The sequence below is a fragment of the Marmota flaviventris genome, chromosome 16, assembly GCF_047511675.1.
Source record: "Marmota flaviventris isolate mMarFla1 chromosome 16, mMarFla1.hap1, whole genome shotgun sequence".
Lineage (NCBI taxonomy): Eukaryota > Metazoa > Chordata > Mammalia > Rodentia > Sciuridae > Marmota > Marmota flaviventris.
The window spans coordinates 39,267,528-39,288,738 of record NC_092513.1 but is presented as its reverse complement, the minus strand read 5'-3'; the positions used below and the strand labels follow the sequence as shown (position 1 = coordinate 39,288,738).

The 21,211-nt window shown below is 38.9% G+C and overlaps 1 protein-coding gene across 2 annotated transcripts in view; it reads right to left on the bottom strand.

Moving 5' to 3' along the window:
• Garem1 (GRB2 associated regulator of MAPK1 subtype 1) overlaps positions 1–21,211 on the bottom strand; it is a 186,776-nt gene that overhangs the window by 105,575 nt on the left and 59,990 nt on the right. For both annotated transcript variants that reach the window (XM_027935715.2, XM_027935716.2), the window contains exon 2: positions 16,324–16,464. In XM_027935715.2, the coding sequence (XP_027791516.1) occupies positions 16,324–16,464 (141 nt within the window). The remainder of the gene's footprint in view (positions 1–16,323; positions 16,465–21,211) is intronic.

Genomic DNA, 21,211 nt, shown 5'->3' with positions numbered 1-21,211 from the left:
TTTAAATCAGTGTGTTGAAGAAACTTCTGCACTCCCATTTTTATGACAGAAGTATTCATGACAGCCAAGATACAGAATCAACCTACCTGTCCATCAATAGGTAAATGGATAAAGAAAATGTGGTATATATTTCCAATGGAATATTACTCAACTGGACAAAGGAAATGAAGTTCTTTTTCATGTTGCAGCAACATGGATGGTACTAGAACACATTATGATGAGTGAAATACGTCCAACACAGAAAGATATCACATGTACTCACTTCTGTGGAAGCTAAAACATTTACCTCAAAGAAGCAGAGAACAGAACTGTGGTTACCAGATCCCGGTAAGGGTGTGAGAGAGGGAGGGATGGAGAAAGGATGGTTATTGAGCACAGGGTGCAGTTGATTAGGGGGAATAACTTTTAATGTTCTATAGCACAGTAAAATAACTAAAGCTGACAACAATTGAATATTTCAAAACAGATGATAGAGAGGATTTTGTAAGCTTTCAACACAAAGAAATGATAAATGTCTGCATTGATATGCTAAATACCCTGATCTGATCTTTACACACTGTAAACATGTACCGAAATGTACTAAATCCCATAAATAGGCATAATTACTATGTATCAATAAAAATAAAAATGTCTTTTTAAAAAGAGCAGCAGAGAACACTTACATGGTGCTTAACATAGGCCAGATATGCTTCTAGGTATCATTTAATCTTCATGATAAGTGTATTAAATAGTATTATTATCCTCATTTGATAAATGATGGAATTGAGGCAACATATGTTGAACGGGGTTGAGCCAGGACTAGGTACCTTGACTCTGCATCATCATTTTGGTACAGTACTTTACTGTAGTTGGGGAGAAAATTGCAAATTGTTGGTCCACAGAAAGCTAGAGGTGACGCCAGGAACCTTTGTCTTGGTCCTGACTCCAATGGCATCAGTATCATAATGCTGTTGTTTGTTTTAAGCGACAAGGAAGGTGGAGTTGAACTTGAGTCTTTGCCAGGAATCACAGAGATCACCCAAGGTGGTTGTTGCCACCTAAGCATCTTGGAGACAAGGTCACTCTGGGTCTGATGTGACTCCCGGGTCAGTGTGGCATTGCCCAGCCACCAGGTGTGAAGACAGTGTCCAGGTGAGTGGTCCGCAACACTAGAGGACAATGTCCCTCTAAATGTCAACATGCTTGAGAACTGCCACATGGAAACTCACCAGAACCACTATATAAAGGAGAAGATAATGTCTCCATGGCTCCTGCAACAGGTAAGAAGCCATCATCCGATTTTCCTTCCACCTACTCAGAAAAGGTTAGTCATTTGTTGTATCTGTGTGCACCTAGGAGGAGAGTGGGGTGCAGGTGAAGTGAGTTATAAATGCCAGGAATTCTGTAGTTCCACTTCAAGGTCTTCGTTCTTTACCTTTCTTTCTTTTTCTTTTTTTTGGTACTGGAGATTGAACCCAGGGGGTGCTGTATACCCAGCCCTTTCTAATATTTTATTTAGAGACAGGGCCTCGCTAAGTTGCTGAGGCTGGCTTTGAACTCCCCATCCTCCTGTGCTGCTGGGATTATAGGCGTGTGCCTCTGTGCCCAGCGGTCATTCTTTACTTTTCTATGTTTGTCCTCTTAGTTCAGATATGGGAGTTTGTTCAAATGGAAGAACTGCCTTTTCTCCAGCCCATTTACACCAAAGACCTTTGGGAACACACCAAAGACCTTCATTGGTGGTACTCCAATGCCAGGGGAAGGAACAAAAGCCCTGGCATCTGTGAGCATTTCCTAGTGGAAGAGCTATCATTAAGAGCACAGGCTGATGAGAGGGCTAAAGGTAGGGGAGAGATGGAAAAAGAGAACAATTACAGCCTCAATCACAGTGCTTTCTCACACTTGAGATTGTATCATCCCTTTCATCATGATTCATATGGCCTTCCTGTGGAACAGTCCCTCCAGAGTCCTGAGACTCAAGGAACAATGGAATATATTATGTGCTCCTTCCACTTGACTTATGCAATTTGCTCATTACAAAGGGCCATTCCCACCTACTGCCAAAGGGTTATCTCTGAAACACAACACCAAGCCATAAGCTTACTGCTCACAGATACGGTTCAAGCCCTTCCAGAAGGTTCACAAAAACACTGAGGTTGGGCCATGGTAGTAGGCTGCAGGTTAAGTGCTTAGGCTCTGCAACTGCGAGACTATAGGTGTGACTCCCTACTTCACCTTCGGACTGGAGGACCGAAACCTTGCTTTCCTGATCTAGAAAAGGACAGTTTTTATAAAATGAGATAATGGTAGTGTGCAACACACTGACCTAGCCACCATGTGATAGGTGCTTCCTGATGCTCAATTAGTATGATCCTCACTTCGACACTGCCAATTATTCTTCCACTCTCTGTATCCATCCACTGCCAGCATCTAGTAGGTATTTGATCATTCAGTTACTACCTGAATCACTCCACATACCTGAAGGGAGACTGCTTCAATATCCATGTTCCTACTTTCTAGATTAGGTTCTCTTTGCAGTTGCCTGAACTTAAGAACAAAACAATACTGCTATTAAAATGCTGGGGAAAAAATGCTGGGAAGAATAAAGAATTAGCAATATAAGAAAAACAATGATATGCTTTTGCAGGGGTTGGGGAGGTAGATCAAGGAAAGACCCAGATTATGACCTCATATGGATAGATGCTAAACTCTTAATTTCAGAGCATTTGAAGCACCATATGTCATGTAGCTGTGTATCTGATCTGTAGCAGGTAGACCTGGTTTTCTTTTAAATCTGTTTATTCTAGGCATTGATACATGTACTTTCCTTAAAACAAAGGATGAAGAAAAAGGACAGTTCTGTTAGATAAACAAAGCTTTGCAACTGAAGGGATTGCTCTACTGTTGTTGCCTGAATATGCTGGCCATGACATGTAGGGCTGCTGTCAGACTTATGCAGTGTGTGAAGAAAGTAATGTGGACTCATGATTTACTGAATTTTTGTTTTTCCAGTCTGGGAAATGGCTGGTTATATCCTAAAAGTCAACTCTTGACACTGATTTTCTAGACAATATGTCTGACAGTTTCTATTAAAAAGTTAAAATTTGGCCAGGTGTGGTGGTGCAGGCCTGTCATCCCAGCAGCTCAGGAGGCTAAGGCAGGAGGATCACAAGGTCACAGCCAGCCTCAGCAACTCAGTGAGGCCTTAAGCAACTTAACAAGACCTTGTCTCAAAATAAAAAATAAAAAAAGGCTGGGGATGTGGCTCAGTGGTTCAGAGCCCCTGGGTCCAATCCCTAGTAACACCCCCCAAAATTAAGTTTTGATAATGTAGGGGAATATAAAACTGATTACAATAATAATAAAGAAAGTAACCTAGTTTTTCTATCTTGGCACCATTTAGGGCTGGACACTTCTTTGCAGTAGCAGTAGTCTGCAGCCTTGGTTTCTACCCACCAGACCATAGCAGCTGCCCTCCAGCTGTGACCACCAAGTATGTCTCTAGACATTGCAGTTGTCTTTTGAGTGGGGAAGTGGGTGTAAACCTTCAGCCTGGTTGAAAATAATGGTCTACGTTACACAGAAAACAATTATTTTTTTCTTAAATAAAGAAATAATAGTGAATCATGAGAAATTCCTTAACAGATGTTTTGAGCTTAACCAGTTGACCTACATTACACACATTTTCCTTCACAGAGAAATTCATCATCATATTGAAAATATATAACCATAATATTTCATGTGATTCATCACTGTCCTAGATTTTGACACAAAGAACAAATTCTAACTGGATGTAGGAAATACATAATTGTTAAATACAGGTAAAACTATCAAGTCTTCATGGTATTTATCTTTTAGAGCCTGAGGTTTGTATATACTATTTTTTTTTCTATCTCTTGATCCTTTACTCCAAATACACTTTTCTAGAAAACTCCTAACTCTAAGTACCAGGCGGGCCCAAGAAGTTAAGAAGAGTATTTTTTTTCCAGTCTAGAGTCTAATATCTGAGATGATGAGAAACTTTTACTGGAAGGCCCCATGTGTCCCAAAAGATCACAAAGAATTTTAAAAAGAAATCTAAACCTTTATCTTCTTATTCTATTATTTAGGAAGAACTTGAAAGGTTGCATTTTGTTGACAAAATTTATTCTAAGGGGAAAGGGTGTTGTAGCAACAAAGAAAATACTAGAAATAAATTAAAGCCATTGGGAAAAAGTATGTGCAAGCAAAGAGAGGACAGGAGAAGCGAGGAGAGGAGAGGAAAGAAATCCATTTCCTTAAAAACTGGACAAAAGCTTTTAAAAATTCTCAGATTTACCTCCCCTGTTTCCACACTCCTTTTATCTAGACATCAACTTTTAGCTCATCAGACCTCCACCAGCCCAGCTCTTCATATTCTTCCATCAGGTCGATTTCAACAACTTCCGAATCAGTTTTCCCACCAGCAGTCTCCTGCTGCCTTTGCCTCTTCTACTCCCAATGGATTTAACTCACATGTAGAACAGATTCTGCGAGTGCTGCCCCAGGCACAGAGGTTACAGCTCCCAATCGTCTACCTGGATTCAAATCCCTTGCCGTTTCCTGCATACTAGACTTCCAAACTTACCTCTTCAATGTTCCTCCCCTATCCCATACCCATTTAAGAGATGCCCACTGTTTCCCATAAGCCAAAGCTTTGTTCAAGCTGGTAACATAGAAAATGCCTTGTCCTCCATGTCTGCCTAAAGCCTTCAGGTCCCAGTCCCAGACAGCAGCCACTGCCCCTCCTTCAACAGTCCCACCCACGTGGCATCCAGTTGCACTTCCATGAAAGCATTCCCTATGATCCCCTACGGTCAATGTGAGGTGTACAGTTGCATCTGCCTGTTTCAAGGGAGTAAGAGACCAGATTTGTTTCCTAAGTGGTTCTCGGACATCTCTGGAAACCCACTTAAAAAAAAAAAAAAAGTCCTTAAAAGATGAATCAATTTCTGTTGGGTCAGAATTATTTACTGAGCCCTTATATTCAAGCCTGTGCAGGATGCTGATAGGATCAATCCTACTCACAACTGCCCTTGAGGAGCCTTTAGTAATGGGAAAAAAATAAGAACTAGACAACTTGTTCTAGACACAAATGGTTACAGGGGTGCTGAAGTAGAAGGAAGGAGGAAGAGTATCTGTATGGCGTGGAAGATGGGGAAAATTTTCTGGAGGAAAGCGGTATTTGAGGAAAGACCTCACAATTGGGGAGTGACTATGACAAGACAGAAAACAGAGCAAGACAAGCAGAGCCTATGTGAGTGACAACCAGCCTGGACTGGCTCATTCCCCAGGGGCATCTGTTGGACTTCAGGGCCCAGCACTAATCAAGAACTTATATCACATGGGGAAAGTTCTGAAAGGTCTTGGCCCGTCATTAAATGAACAGAGGTGCACTTGAGAAGAACAATCTGACAATCACATATAAAAGGACCTATGGGAGAACGGCAGGTCTGGAGCAGGTGAGAGAGCTGGGCTTGGCTGAAAAGAAAGAGCAGCTAGTTTCAGGATCAAGGGAACAAAATCAAGATTAGACACACACCTACCTTGGGGGCAAGGAGGAAAGGGCCTGAGGTGGATGGAGGACTGGTTTCCCCACACATTTATGTCTAGTTTCATAAGTGGAAAAAAGTTGGGACTATCAAACGTTGTAAAGGGCCGTAAGAAAAAAACAAATAAATAACTGCCACTGAGTATTAAAACTTAGGGAATGCAAAAGGCACGACTGGAGAAATGGAATATTTCGAATGTCAATGTGCCCACTGCATTTCATTTACCTACAATGATTTTTAACATCTAGAAAATAAAAGCTCTGTGTTTATTTTGCTTGCCTCACATTCACTAACTGGCCTGACTCACGGTGAGGGGCAAATCCCACGATGTTCTGTCAGCCAGTTCTGACAAGCTGGAGTACTGTGTAACGTTCAGCTGAGAAAAACCAACATGGAAGCATTTGAATGATCTATCCTCTTGTCTCAAGTGGCAGAAGTTTGCACAATACACTTGGTTTTGCAGTTTTCCTGTTGGAGTCCACTAAAAAACTACCCATATGGGTCAGAGTCTTACCAGAGAGCCAGCATACAATGTTCCCTGGATAGTCAGTCAGAAAGGCAAGTGATTCTAACCCTAAGAAATGGAGTGGAGTGATTTCCAAAAGTTTTACTAGTATCAAATTCAATTTTGGAACACGTTGGTAAGTCTGTTTTCCGCAAAGAGAGAAAGCTCAAGGCAATTCTGAAAAAGCTAAAAGGGAACCTTTTGAAAGGTCACACTGATTTTTAGAGGTACAAATCCAATATGGAAACCAAATTATGAAGTGAGACAAATGTATTCCCACCCATGCTATAAACACTCCATTAACAGTGTGGTCACAGGCGGCTTGTTCAAACTTTCCGCCTGATGTTAATCACATTATCTCATAGGTTAAAATATACTTGAACTGGAGTTAGCCCTTTCCAGTACCAACTTTCCATTGAGTGCCTAAACAGAAGTAGAAAGGAAATACAAAATGGCAGCCTAGGAGTTTTGAACCTCAAATGCTATTTCTGATTTGAGCGAGAGTTTTTTTTGTTTTGTTTTTAGGTTTCTGGGATTTTTGTTTGTTTGTTTGTTTTTAATCTTGGTTTTTTTTTTTTTTTGTATAGTCAGCATATGATTTGCAAGATGATGAGCAAAAACAGGCTGAAATGTGGAAATACCAACTGAGGAATTCTAAAATTTTTGTTAAAGTGATTTTTTACCAGTGTTTATAGGATAATCAAGAAAAGCCACTTGATGTGACATGAAAGAACTTTCCAATGTATTTGCTCACATTCCCTTTTTCCTCCCTCTATCTCCCATAAAACTCCTATTTTAAGAAGAAAATAAAGGGGGAAAAAAGTAGTTCCTTTCTCCCTAAGTTTTACATCTATCCACCAATCCCTCTCTCCTTTAACACTTCAGGCACTAAATTGGGTCAACCCCTGGAAACCAGCCACAATCTCCATAGGACGCCACCAGCTAAAGTGGTTAAACAAAACCTGGAAAACAAAACCACTTATTCCTAAGTTCAACCTTTCACCGTACTATTTGACACTGAAACAAAATGACCCAGTGAAAGGGGAACTTTTATCCCTAGAAAAATCAGACTATATAATCCAAGGAGGGAAGCAGAGTGGTTTTGGTAAGAATATCACTTAAGAGTCCCACAATGCAATCAACTTTGCTGCTGGCTACCATGTTACCAAGTCATTTTCTTATCCATTACTAAAGTTTTCAAATGTAGAAAATCAGGGTAATGAATATCAACATTCCCTTTACCTAGTTTTAACAGTTTGCCAGATATCCATCTGTTTTTATCCTTATGTTTTTGCCAAAGTATTTTATAAATTTTAATCATATTTTACCCCTAAGTAATCCAGTATGTCTCCAAAAAATGAGAATATGTCCCACCATAACTATAAATGCCAGAATCACAACTAACAAAACCAAAATAATTCACTAATATCATTTCATCTTGAATTATCATTCACATTCAAATTTCCTTGGGTTACAAGCAAAGAGAAATGAGACTAGCTATACCAAAGTCATACCAAAGACTGATAACCTTCAACTCATTCTTGAAGCAAAGGTAGATATTTATATAATTTATACTGACCTTCAGTTCATTGGAAGGGGCTCAGAAGCAAAGTCTACTTGAACTTCCCCTGCTCTTAATTCTGCTCCCATTTTTCCCCCAAGGAAGGCCATGGAAACTAAGAATTTTTTTTCCCCTGAGCTGGGTCATAAAAACTAGAGCCCATTCTCTCCTGAGCCTGCCATAAATCCCAGAAATATTACTCTAACCTCCCTACCATGACTCCACCTTTCTGTGAAGGAGCTGGCCATAAAGAACTTCTCTACTATGTCTGATAATAGCTCATGGGACTCTCATTCTAGAAGGATCCTGACCTCTACCTGGGAGGAAGGAACAACACACAGAAATATCATGGAAAGTCTGAACAGACCCAAGCCTTGCTGGTTTCCCCTCAGTCCATTACCCTTTGTGAAAGAGTTACACTCTTTGTGGAATCACATTTCTACACGACTGTCCATCCTTAATCAAATCTAACATAAAAATGGACATTTTCACTGGGTCTTTATTCTGAAGGCTTCCATGTCATGTAAGGCTTTGATAAAATAAACCTACTATGCTTTTCTCTTGCTAACCTGGTTTTTGTTAGGAGTGCCAGCTGTGGCCCTTGTGAGTGGTATGGAAAGGGATCATACCTCTCCACCCTGAAGAAATAGCAAATGCCTCTTGAGGGAAAAGTGGCAGAAACAATTTCCCTGACATCAAGCTGTTATATTACTTAATTATTTTCTCTCTCTTTTCTCTTTAGAATCATTCCACTTAGCCTAGAAAGATTCCTCAGGTTGCATTATTCTTTAAACATTAAATATTTAAAAGGGTTGTGTGTGGTGGCACACACCTGTAATCCCAGTGGCTCAGAGGCTGAGGCAGGAGGATCACAAGTTCAAAGACAGCCTCAGCAATAGCGAGGCACCAAGCAACTCCATGAGACTCTGTCTCTAAACAAAATACAAAAAAAGGTCTGGGGATGTGGCTCAGTGGTTGAGTACGAGAGAGAGAGAGAGAGAGAGAGAGAGAGAGAGAGAGAGAGAGAGAGAGAGAGAGAGAGAGAGAAGGAAGAAGGAGGAGGGGGGAGGGAGGGAAGGGGGGATGGAGAGGGAGAAGGAGAGGGAGGGGGAGGGGGAGGGAGGGAGGGAACATTAAAAGACTTTTATTCCTGTATACTTTCTTGGCTTCCTTTTAATACAAAAATCTTAGAAAACAATTGATTCTTGCTTGCTGTCAGACTTCTCACTCATTTCTAATCTCCTCCTATGATCTAATTTTCCTGTTTTATTCATTGAGACTGCCCTGTTGAAGATAACCAGTTTCCTTAGTCTCTATGTGAATGACCCTTCTCCTGGCCTTTGTTCAACTCTGGGCCCAGCAGGTCCCCTCTCCGTCAAGCTAGAAGCTCTTCTGGAAGCTCTTCTTGTCTTTTCCTTCTTCCTGGCAAATACTCAGAAATGGGAATAATGTTACTTCTATGGAAATGACGTGTATATGTTAAAAGTCAAAACTTAATTGTTTACTTAAATTTTCCCTGGAGTTAGAACACAAGTGGGGAACTATATGTGAAAGGAAAGAAAACAAAAGGTTTACTCATATGTTACTTATTATTACTCATGGTTAATTCTAACAGACCTCTCTTCTCTAGGATGCATACACACCTTCCACATAGAAGGTGCCTTCTAGCACTTTCCAAGGCATAGTGGTGAGGGAAGCAGGCTATGGAGCCACATACCCTCAGTTTGAATCACACTTATTGGCTGTATTATATGACAAGATACTTAACATCCCTGAATCTCAGTTTGTACTTCCCTGAAATGTAGATAATAATGAAATAAGCCTCGTGTTTTTGTTGTGAAAGATATATATGAAGAAATCAAGGTAAAGGCTGAGTTAACAAATGCCTAGGAAATAATAAGCACTAAATATATTTTAATTGTTAACGGTGACCTAAGGATTCAATCATGAAAAATGGTTACTCCTTAGATCTTTTAATATTTATTCATGGCAAAACTGGCTGGGATAAATGTTCCTTAGTATACCAAATTAGTTTTTAGCACATTTCAAAAGAAAGTTCAGTTATTTTCCATCTTATCACAGAAGCTTTATCCCATGTAACAGAGAAAGTACACAAAGTGTTGTTCAACATTAGCAGTTACTTTTGTAAACTGATGATTCATGCTAATTAAACTTGCAACCCAGGAGAATAAAATTAGCTTGTTTCAACATTTCCTTTTGCTCAGTAATTACAATTCAAGGTTATGTTAGATACTGCGTTACTATAATTTTGCCCATGAGACAGACACTGCACATCCCACATTTTTAAAATCAGGCACTGCCGATGTAATTCCAGGTGCTTGCTGAATAAGGACCTCGAAGACTACATAAGCATTTCTTACCAACCTTGCACGCAAGTGTCACATATTTCTGTACATATTACAGCTCGGAGGGAAAGCATTGAGATCATTTTAGCTTGTTATAGATTCACGGGATTTGCAGGAGGATGAGCATTTAAAAATAGAAGTCAAACGAGGCTGGAGTTTATCTCAGATGCTTATGTTCATGGAGCAATCTGTTCATCCATGATGACAGCGAGCACTCCACTGAATGATTTAAATTTTCATAAAGCTACTCAGTATTCTATTACTTTGAAAATTGGTGAACCACAGATGTAGAGACGCCTCATATTTGGATACCTTTAGCTTCCCAAAGTTATGTCTTGGCAAGGTTTTCTTTGTTTTTTATAAGAAGAGTGTGAGAGAAGAGTCCCTTATTCCAAACTCATCATGTGCCAGCACAGTGTTGAGTCATTAGGGACCTGAAGTTTAGATTCCATTTAAAGAAAACAAATACCAAATTATGAACCCCAAATATGTAGATCCTAGAAGAGGGTCACATAAGTGAGACACATGCTTTCATGGTAAAATTTGGGTCTGCTTGACTGACTACTCTGAGGTGCAGAGACACAATGAACTTGGTGAATAGATATGTGAAAGATAAAATGAAAACTTCACCTTTAGGAACTCTTGAGCTAGGGTTTGGAAAAAGTTTGTTTTTTTAGAGTAGGTATTTTTTGTTCAATGTGTCAGGGTAAAAGAGAGGAAAGGATGGGCATACAGGCTGAGCCAGCAGTATCTGATGAAGTTCCAGGCAATTCTGAAGTTACATGTTTTGAGTGTGCAGAATGCAGAAAAAAATCTGAGTTTAATACCGCACGTTTCTTAGGAAATCTTTGCCCTTCTGGTAGCAACATGAAGTCAGAAAGTTAAGATAAAATTCATCCGCAGCGCCTTTTGAATAAAACTTGTGTGAAACAGGCAGCCTCTTTCCTCAACACTGAGCCAATTTCTCTCAGTGGTTTCTTCACTGTTAGGAAAAAATGTGGTGCTGACTGAACACATTTTATCTCTTTTATCAAATTGATTACTTGTTATACCAAAAACTCTTCCTGTTTTCCAAAATTAAAACTTTTTTTTTTTTTTGCCAGAATGAGGAAAGTTTTTTTGTTCTTTGGTTCTAGGGATTGAACCTAGGGGTATTTTACCACTGAGCTTCATCTCTAGCCCTTTTTATTTTATTTTTGAGACAGGGTCTTGCTACATTGCTGAGGCTGGCCTCAAACTTATGCTCCTCCTGTCTCAGTCTCTCTAATTATTAGGATTCCAGAGTGTGTGCCACTGTGCCTAGCTAAAAAGAGGAAAGTATTTGTCAAAAGCACACCTCTAATCATCTCAGAATTTGGAATAAAGAATTTTATACTTCCATTTCAGAGTATAGTTGTAACAGACTTCAAGTCACAGTTTTTCTCAAAGTTTTATGACGTTATTTCTTTTCACATGAGGAATTTCATGAAAGTCTTTGATGTGAACCATGGATAAGGCACTCGAGTCATGATTTTTAAAAAGTGCTCAGTCTCACCACTTTCCAAGGTATATGTGAACACTACTGCTGTGTGTGGCTGCCCAGGCTGTGTACTGCCCAACTCCACGGGACTCTTATCTACAAAACCACAAAATGGGAAGCACTGCCTGGAACAGAATGATGTTGCAGCCCTGACTCAAACAGTATACTGACTGAGAAGAATGCTTGTTACCCACACCAGAAGACAAGGGTATACCTGAAAAAGACAGAGGGAGATAAAAATACTAGCTCATACCCCAATGCACAAATCTGGGACAATATGGGCGCTAATATAAATTAGGAGAGTAATATGTTGTAATCCATCACATAACACAGAATCTGTATGTCATGCTGATTACAACAGATAAGTAAGTAATAAACGGGAAGGAAAGAAATGCTTTTCCTTTCCATGGAAGAAGGCTAAGAAATAAGAAGGAATGAAGCAGTAAATGTTTTGCCACCTTCAAGTAAAAACAAAATTAGATAGAAATCTTCAACAGAATTACAGAATCAGGTTAGGGAGGAGGGGCTGGAAGTTTTAGAGAAGGAGCAAGGATACTTATAGGGTCTTGAAGTATCCTCTCTCAAACTCCCTAGTAATGCCAATTACACAGCCAAAGCAATCAGACGACAATTTAATCTAAGTGATCAAAACTGACATCACCAATAAGGGGCACAAGGACATCCCTGGTGCTAAACTGTAATTCCTGAGAGAGACACATCACGTATGTGGTAATCCAGCCCAAAATGTACAGCCTGAATCTAATCACAAGGAGAAGGGAGACCAAAGTGAGGGCTATTCTATAAAACAACTTGCCTGCACCCTTCAGAAAATGTCTACATCCCAACACACAAAGACAGCTGAGGAACGGCTCCAGATTAAAGTAGGCTAAAGAGACGTGACAGTGAAATACGATACGTGGTCCCAGGCTGGATGCTGTCCTGGAGGGGAAAATGCAAAAAGGGACACTGTTGGGACAACTGACAAAACTGGAATATGGACTGTAGATTAAAGTATTAAGTGTCCTGAATTTGCTAAGAGTTACATAAGAGGATATCCTTGCTCTGAGGAAACGCGCAGTGTGTGCATCCACCTGTGCACTGGAGAGGGAGAGAAAGAACGAACATGACCAAATGATGCTAAAATGGGCATAACTGGGTAAGAGATATAAAGCAGCACACTATTGCAAACTCAAAATAAGAGTTTTTAAACATCAAAGCAAAACAAAACAACAACAGAAAGAAAACAAGCAAACAACCACCAAAACAATTTTGAGGGATGTCGTTGTTCAGCCAGCTTCAATGAAGGAAATTCAGCATGTGATTAGTGATACAAGATACAGTTAAATCTTTAGAAACATTTTGTTAGTAGCATTATCATGATGGTCACCATTAACATTGAGGGAGCACTTAAAAAGTACTAAGCACTCTAAAAAGGGTTTCACACGCATTATCTCTTTTATACTTTACAACCACTTTAGGAGCAGGGCATTATAATTACCCCCACTTTACAGATGAGGAAAATACAATTTAAAGAGATCTGTTAACTTGCCTCAAGTAAAACAGACAGTAAATGAGAGAACTGGGAATCAAACTATGCTGTTTGATTTTAAAGCTGGTGGGCTCTACTTTAATTATTAACTATTTATTAATTTCCCTCAAAGAATGAAAGATTAATCTTAACCTAGATGAAATTTCTATACTTGATCTTAGCCAAAAGCTGGGAACTGATCCTAGATGAAATTTCTGACAAATTAGTCAAATATGCATGGATAAAGGTAAGCTAGAGAGATATAAATGATATTTTTTGGTCTCTACAACATACTTTATGTTCTTTTTCTTGTAAGGGATGAAGTTCATAATAAGTCCATGCTTCAAAACAAAATATTTGCTACTACAAGCTGGACATGGTGATGCATACCTGTAGTCCCAGATTCTCAGGAGGCTCAGAAAGGAGAATCCCTTGAGCCTAGGAGTTTGAGACCAGCCTGATCGAGAGAGCAAGACATCATCTCAGGAAAAACAAACAAACAAACAAAAACAGTGTGTAATACCCAGTGTGTGGAATCACATTACTTCTGAAATGATCACATCCAGACTCATAAGTCTCAATTTTACACTATAATCAGAAAGCAATATCCTCTTGTTTATTGGTTAGCTAATAGTTGTTTTTATTTTTTAAAATAACTAATAAGTCACTAAATTTGTCTTTGTAAACTTTGCTAAAGGAACTTTCTTGGTATTATCTCTAGATGTCATATCCCTAAACAAAATGATCAATCACCTATTTGCACCCCAAAACTTCTACCTAAGTGTCCTGCTGAAGCAATTCAGGCAGACAGCTCAGGAGTATCACTGACCATCCATTCTATTTTGCTTAATGGCAGATGACCTCATAAACCATTTGAACCTATTTCAATTTTTTCTTTCTTTAATATGTTTTATCTGCTTTCATGTAAAGTGGCATGATCCTAATGTCCATATTTCATTTTAATCTTGGCACCTCAATTTCTTTAAAAACAATATGTATCATTTGTAACAGGATGCCCAGTTTCCCAGTTATATTCATCATCATTTTCCTTAAAAACAGAGTAAACTGCTGACTGTACCATCTCTGTCTTTCCAGTGAAAACTGAATGGCTGTGAGTATAAAAACATACATTCAAATACTATTATTACATTTGCAAATATTTTTAGGTGTTTGGAGATATCTTATTTATCATCTGCCACTGTGGGTGTCCACTCCCAACTTTGGTTGCGTTTTTTAACCTTGGGGAGCTTTTAAAATCCTTTAATTAGTTCCACACTTCAGACCTATTAAACCTGAACTTCTGGAGTTAGGACCCTGTCCTCTAAAACTCTCTTAGGTGATTCCACTTGTAGCCAAGTTTGGGATCCCTAGGTCCAGCATCTACCTCCATCAAAAAGTGTATCTCTTCTGTACCAATTCAAGGGATAGGCAAGAGTTTCTCAGAAATGCTTTAATTTGTTAAAGGCTCTATAGTCCAACTGGTGAAAACGTGTGTACACAGGAAGAGGTAACTGAAGAGTGACCAAATGTGCCCAATGAATGTGACATGGTGAGTACATCGGGAGACCACATGGGGCAGTGGAGAGCCCCTGCACACTCCCAACCAATGGCAGGCTCTGAGAAGCAGCAAGGCTGAGGGAATCCACTCTAGTGGGGATAACGGTACAAATGGAAAAGTGTCCCAGGTATTCAGGAAACAGTGGGAGGTCTAATGTAGCCAGAAAGAAAGCTTCACTCTCCAGAGTAGAAAAGGCTGGAGAAGTAGCCTGGAACTCTCGGGGGAATTACCCAACAAGGCCAAGAATCTAATGCAGCAGGAAGTCTCCAGAGATCTGAGGAAGTGACCAAACCAAAGCAATCCTTTGGGAAGACTGATTTGGCAGAGCTATTTATTCACAATGGTTTTGGGGGGAAGACTAAAATTATGCAGTCTGCTAATAAAAAGAATACAGCAGATTAGGTAAAATCATAGATGTGGATGAAGCAATATAACCATTTACTTTTCTTTTTGGTTTTCTACAAAGAAATCAGAATTTGAGCTTGCTAAAAATAATGGGAAAATCACCTTCTGTGGGAATCACAGGGAGAGAGAATGGGCAGCCTTGAGGGTTTGTCTCATTCTCTGCACCTAGGAAAACTGGTCCATTGTCCTGGCTCCTTTCTCCCAGGTGCAATCTCTTCAGCACCCAAGTGATTTTCTGTTTTCATGAAAGCTACTCATAGGACTAGGAGATATTCTAAAGGACCAAGATTAAGGCCAGAGAAATTCTCACTTTCTTATAATATTTTGAATAAGAAGGATCTTTGAGTCATATTAGCAACTAAAGACTTCCATAAATTGAAAAGGGTACCAAAGCACCCATTCATAAAACATTTATATATTGAAAAAAAAATTACTATTGTTCTAGACAGTGGGGATTCTGCAAGATCCCTTTTCTAAATAGACAACTTCTTCAGCATTGTAGAGGCCAGTCCAAAAAAAAGTCAGTCTAGGGCTATAAAATTTATGCTCCATTGGTTAAAATGTTCTGCTATTGACTTTTTAAAAACCAAGCAACAACAGTGAAAAACTTAAGATTCTTTATATAATGAACTATACTCACCAGAACAAAATATAAAGCAATACTAGGTTTTTTTTTTTTTAAACATTTATAAGCTACCACTATTGAGTTTATTCAAATCACTAAACATATCCCAAGCTCATTGCTTGGTTATAGAATGAGCTCAATAAAAATTAGTTAAAGGGCATTGTTGAACTGAATGGAGTTCAAAGAGAGGTGAGAAGGCAGCTATCATCCCCATGGAATTGGAACAGTGAGGTCATTGTAGGGGCTGTGTTCTAAAAGCCTCCTTGAAAAGAAGGACACACCCACTCAGGTATCTGAACTTCCAAGCCAATACTTTCAAACCAGACTCAGTGGCCACTTGTGCAATGGCACCTCCTGAAATCATTACGTCATAGTCATTCACAAAAGCAATGTTCAAGCTGCACAGGGTTATTCAGAGATATGAGTGCTTGGAGCTCAGAGGGTGGCTACACATTTTCTTCTTAATTCCAAGACTACAGAGAAGTAATTTGTGTTTGTAAAATTTTCATCTTATAAATATCCAGCTGCATTAATTAGAGCTATCAATCACAAAATGCATCTGAACTTTCACTGATAGATAATCACATAAAAGTGCTTAATTTTTCTTAAGAGTCCCATTTTCCCACTGTGAAGGTAAGAAAAAAAAATCAACTGTTCAAGTCCCCTTCTTCTCTTTGCTTTTTCTTGCCCTTTGAGAGGAATCTTACCTGCATAGTGTACCGGAATCTCTATCTTTGGCCCAATGACGTAATGGCCCTCCTCCAGGCTATGGGCAGTGATGGTGGTCCACTGCCGGCAAGAATGAATCAGAAGGTAGTCATGCTCCCGAAGCCCTTCTATGCACTCTCCTGCAAAACACAATTTCATATAAGAAACTTAGAATTCACACCTGCTAACTCCATACTTGAGTTAAAGTGTCACTAATGCAGACGTTAACAGCTCATCCCAAGATGAGACAAAGTTTACCATTTGAGTTGGCTTAAAAAAAAAAAAGTATTCCATACCAAGTTGAAAATTTCACATAGGGATTCCATAAAAATCTTTCCCACCTATTTGGCAAAGTGATATTCAAATGGTTCATTAGATATAAATGACTATATCTCAATGATAATAAACATTGTTAAAGTGCCTGCAATACTCTGGCACTATTTAGATGCGTTTGTATTATTTCATGTAATAAAACAACTTTATGAAGTAAGTCCTGCTCCTTTTTTATAGGTGAGAAAAATCAAGGGTCAGAACGTTAGGTAACACGTCTAAACTCAGATTTAATCAGAAAAAAAAAAAGCCAGATTGATTTCAAAACTTATGCTCTTAATCACTATAATAAAGCTATCAGAAATGAACTTATGCCTCTGTTGAAAGAGTACTTGAAGTGAAATGCCTATATTTCCTTTTAAATTTTATATGTTTGCCAGTTCTCTCTGGCCTTCTACCAAACCTCCCAATCAATTAAGCATAATGAAGCCTTATAGCATACAAACAAAATTATTTTTCATCTTAATATTTTCTGGAGTACCTTTTTAGCCTTTGAACTGATGACAAACTATTGCAAAGAGAAATCCATTCCAAGAAACATTAAAGAAAAATGCTTTTCAGATGGAGACATAATCCACCCCATTAAATCTGGGTTGGTTCTTTTAAATGTGTAATGAAAATATCTGAAAAGGCTAATTCCTTTACACAGAAAATAGCCTTTCTTATATTTTATGTTAACTTTATTATAACAATTAACAGTTATTAGTGATATAAGTGTGTTTTGAAGTGGCATCTGCAGATCTCTCTAAAATTAGAAGACTCAGTACTTTTCAAATCAATAGAAAGGACAGTAATGATCAACTTGGTTATCTCAACCATAAACCATCTCATTTGTTTCCAAACCAATAATGCAATGATCCTTACAACAGTCTTAATGCAGGAGGGCTATATCTTTGCAGTGGAAAATAACAGAGTTAAAAGCTTTATTTTGGGGGACGGGCCACAACCTGGAGGCAGGAGTACATTAGCAGGTGGGGAAGGATCTAACTCATCAGGGGGCAGTTTCCAAACAGACTCCCTGCCCTTCAAGCTTTGGGGGGACCAGGTTTTTTCATAAATTCCTCCTTGGGGGCCACTGGTTTTCAGGAGCCCTCTGCAAACCTCAAGCATATTATGGCAGCAAAGCAGCAAGGTAAAATCTAGAACCCCTGCTCCAAAGGAAAGGTCCAGCAGCCCAGGAGGGGCACACACACAATTGGCAGAGGCGTTAGGAGCATGAAATTTGGAGTTCAGCAGACCTGTCAGTGCTATCAATGCTGTGCCACCCACCACTGTGCAGGACCCTTCTTCTTTTCATCTATAAGATGGGGGTAGCCCTCTTCTGCTTCACAGAATGGCTCTGAAAATATACAGTGACAGACAAATGGAAAATGTGTCGCAACATGTCTGGCGAACTAGCAAAGATCAAGAAACGTCAGCTATTAACTTCACTGCATGTGTTTTTCTTTTTTTTCCCCCTAAAATTTAATCCTCATGTAAACAATGTAATTTAGGTTGTGTGATCCTCCAACAGGAAATTACCTTCAGAGCAGTTAAGCAACTTGCTCAGAGCAGCAGAGCTAGTAAAGAGCAGAAACTAACATGAAGGTCTTACTACACTGCTCCCTGATCTTCCAACACCACACTGTCCTTTACATTGAAAACCACTGACAATAACCCAAGAAATAGGGGGAAGCTGACCTTCAGCTTCAAAGTTTTACTTATTCACTCAACCAGTACGACAAGCAGGGTTCTGAGCACCAGCGATACATCCCTGAACAAAATGAAGCACCAGTTATCTCCCAACAGGGAGGAGACAGCCAATGCCCAAGGATGAAAATGAATAACTACGTTACAAACTAATCAGAAGCTGGGGGGAAAGGTGAAGGGTGAGAGGCTCACACATGCATAAGAAGGGGCAGTGTGAATGTTTGTTATTTTAAAATAGTCCCTTTTCATTGACCCAGCAAACATCTGTTGAGACTCTTCTATGAACAGACAATGGCGGGGTGTACAAAAAAAAAATAAACAAGGAGACGTGGCTCTTGCATTCAAGAATTCCACATTCTCATGGGTGAGATGTGTTCCTGTAAGGCAGGGCATGACCCATGCAATGCAAGAGGGACAGGGTCTACCATGGAGACAGGGACTTCAGCAGAGGAGGTGAAGGAAGATGTTCAGGGGAAAATACAGCATTTGGGCTGCTGCTTCTTTGACGAATGAGCTGGGCTTAGATGAGAGGAGACGATGGGGAGCCATTGAAGGAAAAGGGAATGACCCAATCTCTGCTTAAGAAAATTAATCTGGTGGTATTATAAAAGATGGATGGGAATGGGGGAGAAACCAGAGCCATGGGACAGATGCAGGAAACTCAGGGATAGCACACACAGCCATTCTGGGAAAAGAGAAAATTGTCATTTTCTGCAACTAAATTGTTATATCATAAAAACTGTTTTAATTTTATTCCACAGTGGGCTCTAAAGAGGCAGCCAAGAAACGACTGCAGTCAAGTTAATCAAAATGAAAATTTAATGTTAAATCCTACTGCTTTCTGTGGTAAACACTCCAGCAAGAGGATTCAGAATGTCTTTCAAAGCCATAAAGTAGTAAGAAACCAATGCCTATCTGAGCTTATGTCTTTTTTTGTTTGTTTGTTTTGTTTTTGTTTTTTTAAACAACTGAACTGTGTACCTGCTTTGGGCAAAATAAGTTTCACCAAAATTGTCTAGACACAAAACTTAATAAGTTAAAATATCCTAGGGTGGGCCGTTAATAGAGACACTACATTAAATGAATTCACAAAGTAAAAAAAAAAAACATTTTGTGATATAATTATCCTGTCGCTTAACTACTATGTATAACGTACTAAGATTTATATATTTAGCTCAATGATGTAGTAACAAGAAGTCTAAAAGAACTGTGTGTCAAATTCCAAAATATGTAAACACAAAACTGAAATCTCCCCACATTTAGCATACTTTTGGGATCTATTTTATTTGCTTGGTTTGACCTTGTAGCCTTCAACAGTAAATCATACATACCTCTTAAAATAATTATTGATGCAAGGGTAACTTTCAAAGTCTGCTTTAAAAAAAAAAAGTTTAAATTTCAAAATCCAAAATAAGTCTTTATAAGCTAGACAGGCCAAATGGGCCATGGATATCTCCCTTCTGTCTTTTGGCTTCTGGGCCAATATCTCCTCCTGAGTCACCTTTCCTTCCCTTGTTACCATTTCTGTGTTTCCCCTTAACATCAATCACAACAGTAGCTAAGGCTCCACCCTTGGCCTATTCCCTGTCTCTCCCCTTTACAATCTTTTTTTTTTTTTAAATTTATTGATGCATTATAATTACACATAATAGTGGGATCTGCTGTTACATATTTGTACTTGCCCACAATATATTTAATATTTAATATTGTTCTCCTTTACAATCTTATACATTTCTCAAGGGTTCACTTCGATATAGATGACTCCCCAATCCACACTAGCAGTTGCTAATTTCTATCCTGAGTGCCTATTCTGGACTTTGTTTTCTACACATTTCAACAGATGTCTTCCTGCCATTCATTAGTAGGCAGCATACATTAGTTCAACACACAATTACTGAGGACCAACTGTGTTCTAGGACCAGGTGATTAGTAAAACAAACGCCTGCGCTCACAAAGCCGGCCTCTTGGATTTTCTATCTTGCTTTTTTCATTTTTCTAATGTATTTAAATATTGCTACAGATATATCTTTTAAAAATACAGTATCCTATTCTGCTCATATGCCATCAATGGTGCCCATTCATTTCTTGGACCGATACTCCAGGTCCCAGATTTAGTTTCAAAAGGTCGACTATCTCACATCCCTACCCTTACACTAGAGCCCAAAGGGACAACTCTTTGTATATTTGCTGCAGTCTCATGTAACTGGGTCCTCTCCTCACTTTTGTCCCTTGCCTGGGCCTTCCTCTACCCTCCAACCTCCATTTACCCAGCAACTTAACCCTAGTCACTCTCACAGACCACCTCCAATGCCACCTTCATGAATGTCTTCCTGATCCTAATCCTAATTGTGTTCATTTAAACAGCACTGATTTTGTTTCTTTGCTTATATTTTATAAATTGAATTTGTAAATTTGTTTTAGAGCTATGAGTATGAGAAACTTAGATACATTTTTAATGTATATACCTGTCAATGTATATACATTAAAATTTATATTTTTAATGTATATTAAAATTTCGTATGTAAATAAAATTATAATTAAAATAACTGAGAACTAGGAATTGTAAGCATTTTTTTCTGTTCTTTAAAAATTGTTGGATATAGCCATCAAGTTTAAGAAACATGGTTGTAGGAATTAAGGAACAAAGACATTTAAGACCATAAATGCTGTTAGATGGGATCTCTAGACCCATCCATCTTAGTGTCCACAGCAATATAACAGAGCAGCCTTGCTCAGTGCCTTAGGTTTTCTCTTTTTTTTTTTTAGGGGGGAGTACTCTTTAAATATTCTAATATAATGTTATGTTTATCTGGACTATCCCAGTGTTGAATTTTTGTTTTTTATAGTGCTTATAACTATTTTGGCTTT